At 57.8% G+C, this 16791-nt stretch overlaps 1 protein-coding gene across 6 annotated transcripts in view; it reads right to left on the bottom strand.

Annotated features, from left to right (window-relative positions):
* The window catches only part of LOC120941766 (arf-GAP with GTPase, ANK repeat and PH domain-containing protein 3-like), a 118285-nt gene extending 102370 nt beyond the window's left edge, over nt 1–15915 (bottom strand). For 5 of the 6 annotated variants that reach the window (XM_040355432.1, XM_040355435.1, XM_040355434.1 and 2 more), the window contains exons 1-2: nt 15020–15915; nt 5385–5443 (exon numbers count right to left, since the gene is read on the bottom strand). In XM_040355432.1, the coding sequence (XP_040211366.1) occupies nt 5385–5443; nt 15020–15815 (855 nt within the window). In that variant the 5' untranslated portion in view covers nt 15816–15915. The remainder of the gene's footprint in view (nt 1–5384; nt 5444–15019) is intronic. The other variant, XM_040355438.1, reaches the window with a different exon arrangement.
* Nucleotides 15916–16791: the final 876 nt, after the last annotated feature.

Raw genomic sequence — 16791 nt, 5'->3', positions numbered from 1 at the left:
TCCTGTCCCATTGTGGAGATTTTTCTTCCTGTTCCATTGTGGAGATTTCCCTTCACTTTCTGTCCCATTGTGGAGATTTCACTTCCTGTCCCATTGTGGAGATCTCACTTCCTGTCCCATTGTGGAGATTTCCCTTCACTTCCTGTCCCATTGTGGAGATTTCACTTCCTGTCCCATTGTGGAGATTTCACTTCCTGTCCCATTGTGGAGATTTCACTTCCTGTCCCATTGTGGAGATTTCACTTCCTGTCCCATTGTGGAGATTTCACTTCCTGTCCCATTGTGGAGATTTCACTTCCTGTCCCATTGTGGAGATTTCACTTCCTGTCCCATTGCAGAGATTTCACTTCCTGTCCCATTGCAGAGATTTCACTTCCTGTCCCATTGCAGAGATTTCACTTCCTGTCCCATTGTGGAGATTTCACTTCCTGTCCCATTGCAGAGATTTCACTTCCTGTCCCATTGCGGAGATCTCACTTCCTGTCCCATTGCAGAGATTTCACTTCCTGTCCCATTGCGGAGATCTCACTTCCTGTCCCATTGCGGAGATCTCACTTCCTGTCCCATTGTGGAGATTTCACTTCCTGTCCCATTGTGGAGATTTCACTTCCTGTCCCATTGTGGAGATTTCACTTCCTGTCCCATTGTGGAGATTTCACTTCCTGTCCCATTGTGGAGATTTCACTTCCTGTCCCATTGTGGAGATTTCACTTCCTGTCCCATTGTGGAGATTTCACTTCCTGTCCCATTGTGGAGATTTCCCTTCACTTCCTGTCCCATTGTGGAGATTTCCCTTCCTGTCCCATTGTGGAGATTTCACTTCCTGTCCCATTGTGGAGATTTCACTTCCTGTCCCATTGTGGAGATTTCCCTTCACTTCCTGTCCCATTGTGGAGATTTCACTTCCTGTCCCATTGTGGAGATTTAACTTCCTGTCCCATTGTGGAGATTTCCCTTCACTTCCTGTCCCATTGTGGAGATTTCCCTTCACTTCCTGTCCCATTGTGGAGATTTCCCTTCACTTCCTGTCCCATTGCAGAGATTTCACTTCCTGTCCCATTGTGGAGATCTCACTTCCTGTCCCATTGTGGAGATTTCCCTTCCTGTCCCATTGTGGAGATTTCCCTTCACTTCCTGTCCCATTGTGGAGATCTCACTTCCTGTCCCATTGTGGAGATTTCCCTTCACTTCCTGTCCCATTGTGGAGATTTCCCTTCACTTCCTGTCCCATTGTGGAGATCTCACTTCCTGTCCCATTGTGGAGATCTCACTTCCTGTCCCACTGTGGAGATCTCACTTCCTGTCCCACTGTGGAGATTTCACTTCCTGTCCCACTGTGGAGATCTCACTTCCTGTCCCACTGTGGAGATCTCACTTCCTGTGCCGGCACAACAGATATACGGAATATAAAGAAGATCTCCTCTGTATTACACACACAGAATATGAAAACCCTGCAAAGTGAGGATCTATAATAATGAAAATCCACCAATCCAATCCAGAGAATAAATACCCAATAGAAATAAATACAAAGATGGAAATAAACCCAGAAAGTTCTGGAGAACAAATGAAAAAAATGTATCCCCTGTGATAGAAGTGACTCTGTATATCAGGCCTCGGCAAAACCCGGGCGCCCGATCGCAATTGTGACCTGGGGAAGCTCAGGGCTGCAGAATTACCGGCGGGCGCAGCTTCCTTCTGTCATCTGGCGCCAGCTTGTGGTGGCCATTGGCATTACAATGTCACGGCCGTCTCCTTCCCTCCAAGTAGAACCCCCAAACATTATATATTTTACTCTAACACCCTGGAGAATAAAATGGCGGTCGTTGCCATACATTCCGCCGCTTGATCCTTCTTATAGGCGGTGGGAGGGTACGTCCCCTCCCCCCTCTCCTGCCGCCATCCGGTGCTTCTCCGGGCTCCGGAGTAATGATCTGCCGGTGCCGGATGGGAGGCATAGAGATGGCTGGTGGCCAGATGGTCCATCTCTATGATCGTCGGAGGAGCGATCGCACCTGAAAGCATGAAATCTGTGATTTTTCCCCCCCAATCTCATGCTTTCCAGCCTGGAGGAGAGATGTGGGGGGAGGGGGAGGTCTTATTGACCCCGCCTCTCTCCATAAAGAGGACCTGTCACACTGATTCCTATTACAAGGGATGGTTACTATTCCTTGTAATACGAATAAAAGTGATTAAAAAAAAAGAGAAAAAAAAAAAGTGTAAAAATAAAATAATAAAAAAAAAATGTAAACGCCCCCTGTCCCCGGAGCTCACGCTCAGAAGTGAACACGCAAGTCCCGCCCACATATGTAAACGCCTTTCAGACCACACATGTGAGGTATCGCCGCGTGCGTTAGAGCGCCAGCAACAATTCTAGCCCTAGACCTCCTCTGTAACTCTAAACTGGTAACCTATGGAGATGTTTAACCACTTCCCAACCTCATGTACATTTACGTCGGCAGAATGGCACAGACAGGCACATCAACGTACATGTACGTCCTCTGCTAGACGTGGGTGGGGGGTCCGATCGGGACCCCCCCCCCGGTACATGCGGCGGTGGGATCCCCTCGGGGAGCAATCCGGGACGACGGCGCGGCTATTCGTTTATAGCCGCTCCGTCGCGATCGCTCCCCGGAGCTGAAGAACGGGGAGAGCCGTATGTAAACACAGCTTCCCCGTGCTTCACTGTGGCGGCGCATCGATCGTGTGATCCCTTTTATAGGGGAGACTCGATCGATGATGTCAGTCCTACAGCCACACCCCCCTACAGTTGTAAACACACACTAGGTGAACCCTAACCCCCTACAGCGCCCCCTGTGGTTAACTCCCAAACTGCAACTGTCATTTTCACAATAAAGAATGCAATTTAAATGCATTTTTTGCTGTGAAAATGACAATGGTCCCAAAAATGTGTCAAAATTGTCCGAAGTGTCCGCCATAATGTCGCAGTCACGAAAAAAATCGCTGATCGCCGCCATTAGTAGTAAAAAAAATAAAAATGCAAAAAAACTATCCCCTATTTTGTAAACGCTATCAATTTTGCGCAAACCAACCGATAAACGATTATTGCGAAATATTTACCAAAAATAGGTAGAGGAATACGTATCGGCCTAAACTGAGGAAAAACATTATTTTTATATATGTTTTTGGGGGATATTTATTACAGCAAAAAGTAAAAAATATTGCATTTTTTTCACAATTGTCGCTCTATTTTTGTTTATAGAGCAAAAACTAAAAACCGCAGAGGTGATCAAATACCACCAAAAGAAAGCTCTATTTGTGGGGAAAAAAGGACGCCAATTTTGTTTGGGAGCCACGTCGCACCACCGCGCAATTGTCAGTTAAAGCGACGCAGTCCCGAACTGTAAAGACCCCTTGGGTCTTTAGCCAGCATATTGGTCCGGGGCTTAAGTGGTTAAGTACTGAAGTTTGGCGCCATTCCATGAGTGTTTTAAAGCGTTACATGTTAGGTATTTACTCGGCGTGACTTCATCTTTCACATTATACAAAGAAATTGGGCTTTACGGTTTTGTTATTTTTTAATTCATGAACCCCCCCCCCCCCCCCCCCCAAAAAAGGCTATGGAAAAATGATTGCACAAATACCGTGCGAGATAAAAAGTTGCAATGACCGCCATTTTATTCCCTAGGGTGTCTGCTAAAAGAACGTCTAGGGTTTGGGGGTTCTGAGTAATTTTCTAGTAGGAGAGAAGTGCCGGAATAGGCCCCCCGGTTTGGAAGGGGTTAAACCCATTGATGTCCATAAATGGTCACCTGGTCTCATTGCTGTACCTCCCCCTGGGTGTGTCACACCAACAAGCTCCTCCCATCCTTCAGGCCCCGCTGGGTCCATCCTGTCTGGTGAGCCTTGGATCTCCATGGTGGATCGCCTGCAGACAATTCTATACAGAGTCACTTCTATCACAGTGGATACATTTTGGACTTTTCATTTGTTCTCCAGAACTTTTTGGGTTTATTTCCATCTTTGGCGCCTCACTTTGTATTTATTTATAGAATATTGGTTTTTTATTCTCTGGATTCATTATTTGGGGTCAATGATTGCATCAGATCCTCACATGGTTTCCATATTATGTGTGTAACACGGAGGTGATCTGTACACTTCTATCTTCTGAGCGCCGCACTCTCTCCTTTCCACTTCTATAGAAGACTCCTGTCCACAGAAGCAACCAATCAGATTCCGATCTCTCCCCCATGGGAAGACCAAAGATCTGTCGGAGGATGACGGGGAGAAGATCGGAGATCTACACAAGGCTGGAATGGGCTACAAGACCCTCGCCAAGCAGCTTGGTGGGAGGAGACAACAGCTGGTGGGAGGAGACAACAGCCGGTGGGAGGAGACAACAGCTGCTGGATTATTCACAAATGGAAGAAACACAAAATAACGATCACTCTCCTTGATCTTGGGGTCACCACCTCATTCCTATAAACCCGATCACATATGAATTACACGGGTTCTGAGGATTTAATGCAGATGAGGCACCAAGTGAGTTTAAACTCCACCTCAATCAGCCTCAGGACCTGTGTACTTCCTGGCTAAATTCTCCCCCCACTTCAATTCTTTGGTCCCCAAAGAGGTGAGGATATTGAATTAACCAAACATTAATGAAGAAAAAGAGGCGTTCGGATTTAAAGGGATGAGGTGACAACCCTACTCAGTCTGGGGCTCCATACAAGATCTCCCCTCGTGGAGGTTCAATGATCATGAGAACGGCGAGGAATCCGCCCAGAACTACACGGGAGAATCTTGTCACCGATCTCAGCTGGGACCATCGTCATCAAGAAAACAATCGGTAACACACTACACCGGGAAGGACTAAAGATGGGTCATGGACGGGTCTTCCAGCATGACAAAGACCCAAAACACACGGCCAAGGCAACAAAGGAGGGGCTCAAGAAGAAGCACATTAAGGTCCTGGAGTGGCCTAGCCGGTCTCCAGACCTTAATACCATAGAAAATATGTGGAGGGAGCCGAAGGTTCGAGTGACCAAACGTCAGCCTGGAAACCTTCATGACTTGGAGAGGAGAAAACCCCTCTTGAGATCTGAGAACCTGGAGGCCAACTCCAAGAAACGTCTGACCTCTGATCGCCAACAAGGTATTCTGTACCAATCACCAAGTCATGTTCTGTGAGGGGTTCACATACTTATTCCACTCATTAAATAAAAATCAAATTATAACTTTTATGAAATGTGTTTTTCTGGATATTTTTGTTACATTTGGTAAATGACGATCGTCACCCGATGGGAACAGAAATCCACCAATATTTCTATCACCCCTTCCTTATATACAGAACAATATAAACCACGCCCCCACCCCCATCATCCAATCACCCCCTTCATTGTCCGCCCCATCATCCAATCACTTACCACTTTGAGTTCGGGGACGGAGCGGCTCAGAGTCCATTCCTGACTGTTCACAAAGGAATCTGAAAGACAAAACATTTCCCATTCATTGGTCACTCCGTATATACAGGAACCTCCCACTTCCTCTTACGAGAACCTCCCACTTCCTCTTATGGGAACCTCCCACTCCCTACACACGTGAACCTCCCACTTCCTCTTATGGGAACCTCCCACTCCCTACACACGTGAACCTCCCACTCCCTACCCACGGGAACCTCCCACTCCCTCCTACCCACGGGAACCTCCCACACACAGGAACCTCCCACTCCCACACACGGGAACCTCCCACTCCCACACACGGGAATCTCCCTACACACGGGAACCTCCCACTCCCACACACGGGAACCTCCCACTCCCTACACACGGGAACCTCCCACTCCCTACCCACGGGAACCTCCCACTCCCTACCCACGGGAACCTCCCACTCCCTACCCACGGGAACCTCCCACTCCCTACCCACGGGAACCTCCCACTCCCTACCCACGGGAACCTCCCACTCCCTACCCACGGGAACCTCCCACTCCCTACCCACGGGAACCTCCCACTCCCTACCCACGGGAACCTCCCACTCCCTACCCACGGGAACCTCCCACTCCCTACCCACGGGAACCTCCCACTCCCTACCCACGGGAACCTCCCACTCCCTACCCACGGGAACCTCCCACTCCCTACACACGGGAACCTCCCACTCTGTACATGGCAGCCAATGTCCTCTCATCATACAACCCCCCTCATCACATTCCTCACACCCCGATAAGAAGATCTGGGGGTACAATTGTAATAAAGTGTCACTAATCCCCCCTCCCCTCCCCATATAACGATGTATCACTATGACATTCCACTTCTGGATGATCTCACTGCTCTCCATCTCCCCCTCCTGTCCAGTTGGGGATTTTGCAGTGGTGGGGGGGGGGAGCTCTGCACATGCTCAGTGGGTTTCTTTGTTCCCAATCACATCTCAGGAGCCCATGTGACTATAGCGTCACACATTTGGGCGTACACCACAATGACAGGCCACTCCCTCCCTCCTCCTCCATGCATACCGAACACAATGGGGGTGGGATGTTACATGTAGATTGATGGAGGCTTCACCTCTCTTATTCTAAGACAAAGGCTGGAGGGGGCGTGACACAGCCTTTGAACTCCGCCCACACCTTGTGATTAACACAAAATAATAATAAAGATTCGATTTCAAATATATATTTGTAGGACGATTTATAAGATTTTCTCTGTATTCCAAAAGCTGATCATGTGAGCGGCAGCAGAGAAGCTCCTCCTACTTATGTTTCCCTGCAGACAGGCTGGGAGAGAGCCGGGTCATGCGACAGCCGGAACCTCACCCGTTCTGTTGCTAATCAGCCAATCACAGGGCAGAACCCCAATACATTTATGTATCTAGACGTTGTGAATGGGGGAGAAAGGGGATCTCGTGACTTGGTTGTTGGTGGCAGACGGGCCGGTCTGAGTATTTCTGGGATTTTCACACACAACCGTCTCTCTGGATTACAGAGAATGGAGGGGAAAATATCCAGTGAGCGGCAGTTGTGTGGAGGGAAATGTCTGGTTGAGGTCAGAGGAGAATGGGCAGACTGGTTCCAGATAGGAACTCAAATCACCACTCCTTACACCCAAGGTATGCAGAGAATACCATCTCTAAACGCACAACACATCCAACCTTACAGCAGATGGGCTACAGCAGCAGAAGACCCCCCCGGGTGCCACTTCTGTCAGCTAAGAACATGAAACTGAGGCTACAATTGGCACAGGATCACCGACATTGGACAATAGGAGATTGGAAAAACGTTGCCGGGTCTGATGAGTCGGGATTTCAGATGGTGGGGTCAGTAATTAGAGAAATGAGGGGGGGGGGGGGGGGGGGGGAAGCGAGGTCCCGGACTCAACTTGTCCAAAAAGGAAAAATCTCTACAGAGGGGAGCCCCCCAAAGACAAAGGGGTCACCAGGAACAATGGTCTCCCGAGGCCACAAAGTGTGAGGCTGGTGGGAACACGGATAGGACATCTGTCCAATCCCTGAGGGGGTCCGACCTTCGTGAAGTGATCTGATGAAGGGGAGTTCCTGGACCCCCGAAACACAGTTGCTGCCTTTAGAAAGAAGGAACCGCCGCTCCAGATGATGGACCTCAGTGGTGAATAAAATAGCCCAAAATCCAGGGGGTGCCGGCAATGCACAGAGCATGAATGGGAGGAAAGACATTGTGGACAGCCGCACTCCAATAAAAGGTAAAAAAAACAGCAAACAGCTCTTAGGCTATGACTAAGCATTGTTATCAATGTGAAACGCGTCAGCTCTATTACCCCGCTGTTTGCTCTTTTTTTCTTGCTTTTGTAGTATTTTTTACCAGAATGAAAGGCACCACCTTTTTACCTTTTATTGGAGTGCGGCTGTCCACAATTTCTTTCCTCCCATTTCTGCCTTTTCCTTCCCTGTTATTTGGGGTAAGAATGAAGGAGAGTAAGAAGGTAGGTCCTCTGTACTGCCGTCTCCCAGCCTCTAGGTGGCCGAGTTTAGGTCAAAGATGGGCCGGACAAGGACGAGGAAGACGGGCCCGACAAGGACGAGGAAGACGGGCCCGACAAGGACGAGGAAGACGGGCCCGACAAGGACGAGGAAGACGGGCCCGACAAGGACGAGGAAGACGGGCCCGACAAGGACGAGGAAGACGGGCCCGACAAGGACGAGGAAGACGGGCCCGACAAGGACGAGGAAGACGGGCCGGACAAGGACGAGGAAGACGGGCCGGACAAGGACGAGGAAGACGGGCCGGACAAGGACGAGGAAGACGGGCCGGACAAGGACGAGGAAGACGGGCCGGACAAGGAGGGCGACGGGCCGGACAAGGAGGGCGACGGGCAGGACAAGGACGAGGAAGACGGGCCGGACGAGGAGGGCGACGGGTCGGACGAGGAGGGCGAGGGGCCGGACAAGGAGGGCGACGGGCCGGACAAGGAGGGCGACGGGCCGGACAAGGAGGGCGACGGGCCGGACAAGGAGGGCGACGGGCCGGACAAGGAGGGCGACGGGCCGGACAAGGAGGGCGACGGGCAGGACAAGGACGAGGAAGACGGGCCGGACGAGGAGGGCGACGGGCAGGACAAGGACGACGGGCAGGACAAGGACGACGGGCAGGACAAGGACGAGGAAGACGGGCCGGACAAGGACGAGGAAGACGGGCCGGACAAGGACGAGGAAGACGGGCCGGACAAGGACGAGGAAGACGGGCCGGACAAGGACGAGGAAGACGGGCCGGACAAGGACGAGGAAGACGGGCCGGACAAGGACGAGGAAGACGGGCCGGACAAGGACGAGGAAGACGGGCCGGACAAGGACGAGGAAGACGGGCCGGACAAGGACGAGGAAGACGGGCCGGACAAGGACGAGGAAGACGGGCCGGACAAGGACGAGGAAGACGAGCCGGACAAGGAGGGCGACGGGCCGGACAAGGAGGGCGACGGGCAGGACAAGGACGAGGAAGACGGGCCGGACGAGGAGGGCGACGGGTCGGACAAGGAGGGCGAGGGGCCGGACAAGGAGGGCGACGGGCCGGACAAGGAGGGCGACGGGCCGGACAAGGAGGGCGACGGGCCGGACAAGGAGGGCGACGGGCCGGACAAGGAGGGCGACGGGCCGGACAAGGAGGGCGACGGGCCGGACAAGGAGGGCGACGGGCCGGACAAGGAGGGCGACGGGCCGGACAAGGAGGGCGACGGGCCGGACAAGGAGGGCGACGGGCCGGACGAGGAGGGCGACGGGCAGGACAAGGACGAGGAAGACGGGCCGGACGAGGAGGGCGACGGGCAGGACAAGGACGACGGGCAGGACAAGGACGACGGGCCGGACAAGGACGACGGGCCGGACAAGGACGAGGAAGACGGGCCGGACAAGGACGAGGAAGACGGGCCGGACAAGGACGAGGAAGACGGGCCGGACAAGGACGAGGAAGACGGGCCGGACAAGGACGAGGAAGACGGGCCGGACAAGGACGAGGAAGACGGGCCGGACAAGGACGAGGAAGACGGGCCGGACAAGGACGAGGAAGACGGGCCGGACAAGGACGAGGAAGACGGGCCGGACAAGGACGAGGAAGACGGGCCGGACAAGGACGAGGAAGACGGGCCGGACAAGGAGGGCGACGGGCCGGACAAGGAGGGCGACGGGCAGGACAAGGACGAGGAAGACGGGCCGGACGAGGAGGGCGACGGGCCGGACAAGGAGGGCGACGGGCCGGACAAGGAGGGCGACGGGCCGGACAAGGAGGGCGACGGGCCGGACAAGGAGGGCGACGGGCCGGACAAGGAGGGCGACGGGCCGGACAAGGAGGGCGACGGGCCGGACAAGGAGGGCGACGGGCCGGACAAGGAGGGCGACGGGCCGGACAAGGAGGGCGACGGGCCGGACAAGGAGGGCGACGGGCCGGACAAGGAGGGCGACGGGCCGGACAAGGAGGGCGACGGGCAGGACAAGGACGAGGAAGACGGGCCGGACGAGGAGGGCGACGGGCAGGACAAGGACGACGGGCAGGACAAGGAGGGCGACGGGCCGGACAAGGACGACGGGCAGGACAAGGACGAGGAAGACGGGCCGGACAAGGACGAGGAAGACGGGCCGGACAAGGACGAGGAAGACGGGCCGGACAAGGACGAGGAAGACGGGCCGGACAAGGACGAGGAAGACGGGCCGGACGAGGAGGGCGACGGGCAGGACAAGGACGACGGGCAGGACAAGGACGACGGGCAGGACAAGGAGGGCGACGGGCAGGACAAGGACGAGGAAGACGGGCAGGACGAGGAGGGCGACGGGCAGGACAAGGACGAGGAAGACGGGCCGGACGAGGAGGGCGACGGGCAGGACAAGGACGACGGGCCGGACACGGACGAGGACGACGGGCCGGACAAGGACAACAACGATGGGCCGGACAAGGAGGGCGACGGGCAGGACAAGGAGGACGACGGGCAGGACAAGGAGGACGACGGGCAGGACAAGGAGGACGACGGGCAGGACAAGGAGGACGACGGGCAGGACAAGGAGGACGACGGGCAGGACAAGGAGGGCGACGGGCAGGACAAGGAGGGCGACGGGCCGGACAAGGACGAGGACGACGGGCAGGACGAGGACGACGGGCAGGACAAGGACGACGGGCAGGACAAGGAGGGCGATGGGCCGGACAGGGACGACGGGCAGGACAAGGAGGGCGACGGGCAGGACAAGGACGGCGACGGGCAGGACAAGGACGGCGACGGGCAGGACAAGGACGGCGACGGGCAGGACAAGGACGGCGACGGGCAGGACAAGGACGGCGACGGGCAGGACAAGGACGGCGACGGGCAGGACAAGGACGGCGACGGGCAGGACAAGGACGGCGACGGGCAGGACAAGGAGGGCGACGGGCAGGACAAGGAGGGCGACGGGCAGGACAAGGACGACGGGCAGGACAAGGAGGGCGACGGGCCGGACAAGGAGGGCGACGGGCCGGACAAGGAGGGCGGCGGGCAGGACAAGGAGGGCGACGGGCAGGACAAGGAGGGCGACGGGCAGGACAAGGAGGGCGACGGGCAGGACAAGGAGGGCGACGGGCAGGACAAGGAGGGCGACGGGCAGGACAAGGACGAGGAAGACGGGCCGGACGAGGAGGGCGACGGGCCGGACAAGGAGGGCGACGGGCCGGACAAGGACGAGGAAGACGGGCCGGACACGGACGAGGAAGACGGGCCGGACAAGGAGGGCGACGGGCAGGACAAGGAGGACGACGGGCAGGACAAGGAGGACGACGGGCAGGACAAGGAGGACGACGGGCAGGACAAGGAGGACGACGGGCAGGACAAGGAGGACGACGGGCAGGACAAGGAGGACGACGGGCAGGACAAGGACGACGGGCAGGACAAGGAGGACGACGGGCAGGACAAGGACGACGGGCCAGACAATGAGGGCGACGGGCAGGACAAGGAGGGCGACGGGCAGGACAAGGAGGGCGACGGGCAGGACAAGGAGGGCGACGGGCAGGACAAGGAGGGCGACGGGCAGGACAAGGAGGGCGACGGGCAGGACAAGGAGGGCGACGGGCCGGACAAGGAGGGCGACGGGCCGGACAAGGAGGGCGACGGGCAGGACAAGGAGGGCGATGGGCAGGACAAGGAGGGCGACGGGCAGGACAAGGAGGGCGACGGGCCGGACAAGGAGGGCGACGGGCCGGACAAGGAGGGCGACGGGCAGGACAAGGAGGACGACGGGCAGGACAAGGAGGACGACGGGCAGGACAAGGAGGGCGACGGGCCGGACAAGGACGACGGGCCGGACAAGGACGACGACGGGCCGGACAAGGAGGGCGACGGGCAGGACAAGGACGACGGGCCGGACAAGGAGGGCGACGGGCCGGACAAGGAGGGCGACGGGCCGGACAAGGACGGCGACGGGCAGGACAAGGACGGCGACGGGCAGGACAAGGACGGCGACGGGCAGGACAAGGACGGCGACGGGCAGGACAAGGACGGCGACGGGCAGGACAAGGACGGCGACGGGCAGGACAAGGAGGGCGACGGGCAGGACAAGGAGGGCGACGGGCAGGACAAGGACGACGGGCAGGACAAGGAGGGCGACGGGCCGGACAAGGAGGGCGACGGGCCGGACAAGGAGGGCGACGGGCAGGACAAGGAGGGCGACGGGCAGGACAAGGAGGGCGACGGGCAGGACAAGGAGGGCGACGGGCAGGACAAGGAGGGCGACGGGCAGGACAAGGAGGGCGACGGGCAGGACAAGGACGAGGAAGACGGGCCGGACGAGGAGGGCGACGGGCCGGACAAGGAGGGCGACGGGCCGGACAAGGACGAGGAAGACGGGCCGGACACGGACGAGGAAGACGGGCCGGACAAGGAGGGCGACGGGCAGGACAAGGAGGACGACGGGCAGGACAAGGAGGACGACGGGCAGGACAAGGAGGACGACGGGCAGGACAAGGAGGACGACGGGCAGGACAAGGAGGACGACGGGCAGGACAAGGAGGACGACGGGCAGGACAAGGAGGACGACGGGCAGGACAAGGAGGACGACGGGCAGGACAAGGACGACGGGCAGGACAAGGAGGACGACGGGCAGGACAAGGACGACGGGCCAGACAATGAGGGCGACGGGCAGGACAAGGAGGGCGACGGGCAGGACAAGGAGGGCGACGGGCAGGACAAGGAGGGCGACGGGCAGGACAAGGAGGGCGACGGGCAGGACAAGGAGGGCGACGGGCAGGACAAGGAGGGCGACGGGCCGGACAAGGAGGGCGACGGGCCGGACAAGGAGGGCGACGGGCAGGACAAGGAGGGCGATGGGCAGGACAAGGAGGGCGACGGGCAGGACAAGGAGGGCGACGGGCCGGACAAGGAGGGCGACGGGCCGGACAAGGAGGGCGACGGGCAGGACAAGGAGGGCGATGGGCAGGACAAGGAGGGCGACGGGCAGGACAAGGAGGGCGACGGGCCGGACAAGGAGGGCGACGGGCCGGACAAGGAGGGCGACGGGCAGGACAAGGAGGACGACGGGCAGGACAAGGAGGACGACGGGCAGGACAAGGAGGGCGACGGGCCGGACAAGGACGACGGGCCGGACAAGGACGACGACGGGCCGGACAAGGAGGGCGACGGGCAGGACAAGGACGACGGGCCGGACAAGGAGGGCGACGGGCCGGACAAGGAGGGCGACGGGCCGGACAAGGAGGGCGACGGGCAGGACAAGGACGACGGGCCGGACAAGGAGGGCGACGGGCCGGACAAGGAGGGCGACGGGCCGGACAACGAGGGCGACGGGCCGGACAACGAGGGCGACGGGCAGGACAAGGACGACGGGCAGGACAAGGACGACGGGCAGGACAAGGACGACGGGCAGGACAAGGACGACGGGCAGGACAAGGACGACGGGCAGGACAAGGAGGGCGACGGGCCGGACAAGGAGGGTGATGGCATTTCTCTCTGAATGCCAAACATCCTCTGATTGGATGAGGTGAAGATGGAGTGGTGACATCACGATCGCCACCTCATCCAATCAGAGATAGCTTTGCATGGAAGGTGTTTCCTGAATGAGCCCAAAGCGAAGAGAGTGACCTCCCATGTAAACCAAGCATGGGACCCATAGATTGTGGCAATCACTCTAGTAGTAATGTAGTAGTGGTGTCGCTTCCAGGCATGGCGCATACATACGTACCATGGACCAACCCAAGCAATGTGACTGACAACGGTCATCTCTGGACTTCCCATGAGAGACTCCATTCTCCGATACAAAGACCTTCCAGAACATCCGATATACAATGCTGCCCCCCCCGACACAGAGGGTACCCCGGGTACCGGTAGAGGGGCATGGACAATCACCAAGATCTTCCATGTTACAGAAGACGGTCACACAAGACCCCCGGGAACCCAGGATGGGGGATGGACAATCGCCAAGATCTTCCATGTTCTAGAAGACGGTCACACAAGACCCCCGGGAACCCAGGATGGGGGATGGACAACCGCCAAGATCTTCCATGTTCTAGAAGACGGTCACACAAGACCCCCGGGAACCCAGGATGGGGGCCGGTAGAGGGGGATGGACAATCGGATCTTCCATGTTACAGAAGACGGTCACACAAGACCCCCGGGAACCCAGGATGGGGGATGGACAATCGCCAAGATCTTCCATGTTCTAGAAGACGGTCACACAAGACCCCCGGGAATCCAGGATGGGGGATGGACAATCGGATCTTCCATGTTCTAGAAGACGGTCACACAAGACCCCCGGGAACCCAGGATGGGGGATGGACAATCGGATCTTCCATGTTCTAGAAGACGGTCACACAAGACCCCCGGGAACCCAGGATGGGGGATGGACAATCGGATCTTCCATGTTCTAGAAGACGGTCACACAAGACCCCCGGGAACCCAGGATGGGGGATGGACAATCGGATCTTCCATGTTATAGAAGACTGTCACACAAGACCCCCAGGAACCCAGGATGGGGGATGGACAATCGGATCTTCCATGTTATAGAAGACGGTCACACAAGACCCCCGGGAACCCAGGATGGGGGCCGGTAGAGGGGGATGGACAATCGGATCTTCCACGTCATAGAAGACGGTCACACAAGACCCCCGGGAACCCAGGATGGGGGATGGACAATCGCCAAGATCTTCCATGTTGTAGAAGACGGTCACACAAGACCCCCGGGAACCCCTAATGGGGGCAGGTAGAGGGGGATGGACAATCGGATCTTCCATGTTCTAGAAGACGGTCACACAAGACCCCCGGGAACCCAGGATGGGGGATGGACAATCGGATCTTCCATGTTATAGAAGACGGTCACACAAGACCCCTGGGAACCCAGGATGGGGGATGGACAATCGGATCTTCCATGTCATAGAAGACGGTCACACAAGACCCCCGGGAACCCAGGATGGGGGCCGGTAGAGGGGGATGGACAATCGGATCTTCCACGTCATAGAAGACGGTCACACAAGACCCCCGGGAACCCAGGATGGGGGCCGGTAGAGGGGGATGGACAATCGGATCTTCCATGTCATAGAAGACAGTCACACAAGACATACAACACCCACGGAGCCAGAACTTACCCAGAAGGCCTTGGTTATCAGTGCAGGATAGTGCCACCAGCACCGGCTCGGCCGCCCTGCCCCCATCACCTCGGTGTCGGCCATCATTGGTGGCGTACTCCTTCTTACGGAACGGGCTGGTGAGTAACCTCCAAAAACTGGTTCTGTTTTCCTTGCTCTCATTGGCCGGAGCGTCGGGGACCCGGAGATCCTTCCGTGACGGCGCGGTGTGCAAGGAATACGAGTCGTCTTCACTGCGGCAGCGCGATCGGCAGGAATCGCCCTCCTTCCTGGTCTCTGACGAACGCCGGAGTCTGAAGCTGAAACTTTTGCGCAGAGATGAGGAGAGGTTCTTCTTGTGTTCCGGTGTTTTGTTCCCGAAGACGTTCCATCGCTGGCTGCTGAAGATGGACGAACCGCGTAGGAAGCCGGAGCTGCGGCTGAACTCCCTCCTGGAGAAAGACGCCCCCGGAGCTCCACTCAGACGGTTTATATCCAGAACACTCATACTAAAAGGCCGAGGGGAACCCATCGTCCCGTTGCATGGTGGACGGCCTTGGGGCTCACACTTCCGCCCAGACCGATGCTTCAGGAGGTCCAACAATCCTCCGAGAGAGCTGGGACCCGGGTCGGCCTTGGGGCTGGTGGTAAGTCCGTTCCCCACCGAGCACAGGCTTTTGGGTCTCTGTTTCTGATGTTTGGCCGCACTAACAGCAGCCTGGACGGCCCGATGGGTGGACTGATCAGTCTTTGTTGGCTGGATGGACGGCTCCATACTGTCCAAGGAACACACATGCCTGAGCTCCACACTTCTCATCGTGTCCGGGGGCCGGGGGCCACCACAGGCCGGAGGCTGGCCTCCACAGCCATGAGAGGACGGAGGACGACGGAGGAGGAGAACGCAGGGCTGGGAGAGGAGACAGGGAGGGGAGGCGCACCTCACCCTCCATACTACAGCAAGTCCCGACACGCAGGACAACAACAAGTTCAACAGGGAGAGGCCAGGAAGATCAAGAACACAGAGACTGCCCAAATATCTCCGGGGGGGTAACATCTCCAACCTCCGGGGGGTAACATCTCCAACCTCCGGGGGGGGTAACATCTCCAACCTCCGGGGGGGGTAACATCTCCAACCTCCGGGGGGGGTAACATCTCCAACCTCCGGGGGGGTAACATCTCCAACCTCCGGGGGGGGGGGGAATATCTCCAACCTCCGGGGGGGGGGTAATATCTCCAACCTCCGGGGGGGTAACATCTCCAACCTCCGGGGGGGTAACATCTCCAACCTCCGGGGGGGGGGGGGGAACATCTCCAACCTCCGGGGGGGGGGGGTAACATCTCCAACCTCCGGGGGGGGGTAATATCTCCAACCTCCGGGGGGGTAACATCTCCAACCTCCGGGGGGGGGGTAACATCTCCAACCTCCGGGGGGGGGGTAATATCTCCAACCTACGGGGGGGGGGTAATATCTCCAACCTCCGGGGGGGGGGGGTAATATCTCCAACCTCCGGGGGGGGGGTAATATCTCCAACCTCCGGGGGGGGGGGTAATATCTCCAACCTCCGGGGGGGGGGAGTAATATCTCCAACCTCCGGGGGGGGGTACACAATATACCACCTCGGAGGGGAAGGGGCAAATATCTCGTCCACCTCCGGGGGGGGCAAATATCTCCTCCACCTCCGGGGGGGGGGGTAATATCTCCAACCTCCGGGGGGGGTAACATCTCCAACCTCCGGGGGGGGTAATATCTCCAACCTCCGGGGGGGTAACATCTCCAACCTCCGGGGGGGGGG

This window comes from Rana temporaria, chromosome 5 (assembly GCF_905171775.1).
Source record: "Rana temporaria chromosome 5, aRanTem1.1, whole genome shotgun sequence".
In the NCBI taxonomy this organism is placed as follows: domain Eukaryota; kingdom Metazoa; phylum Chordata; class Amphibia; order Anura; family Ranidae; genus Rana; species Rana temporaria.
The sequence above is the reverse complement of the archived record's forward strand: the minus strand, read 5'-3'. Positions and strand labels throughout refer to the sequence as shown.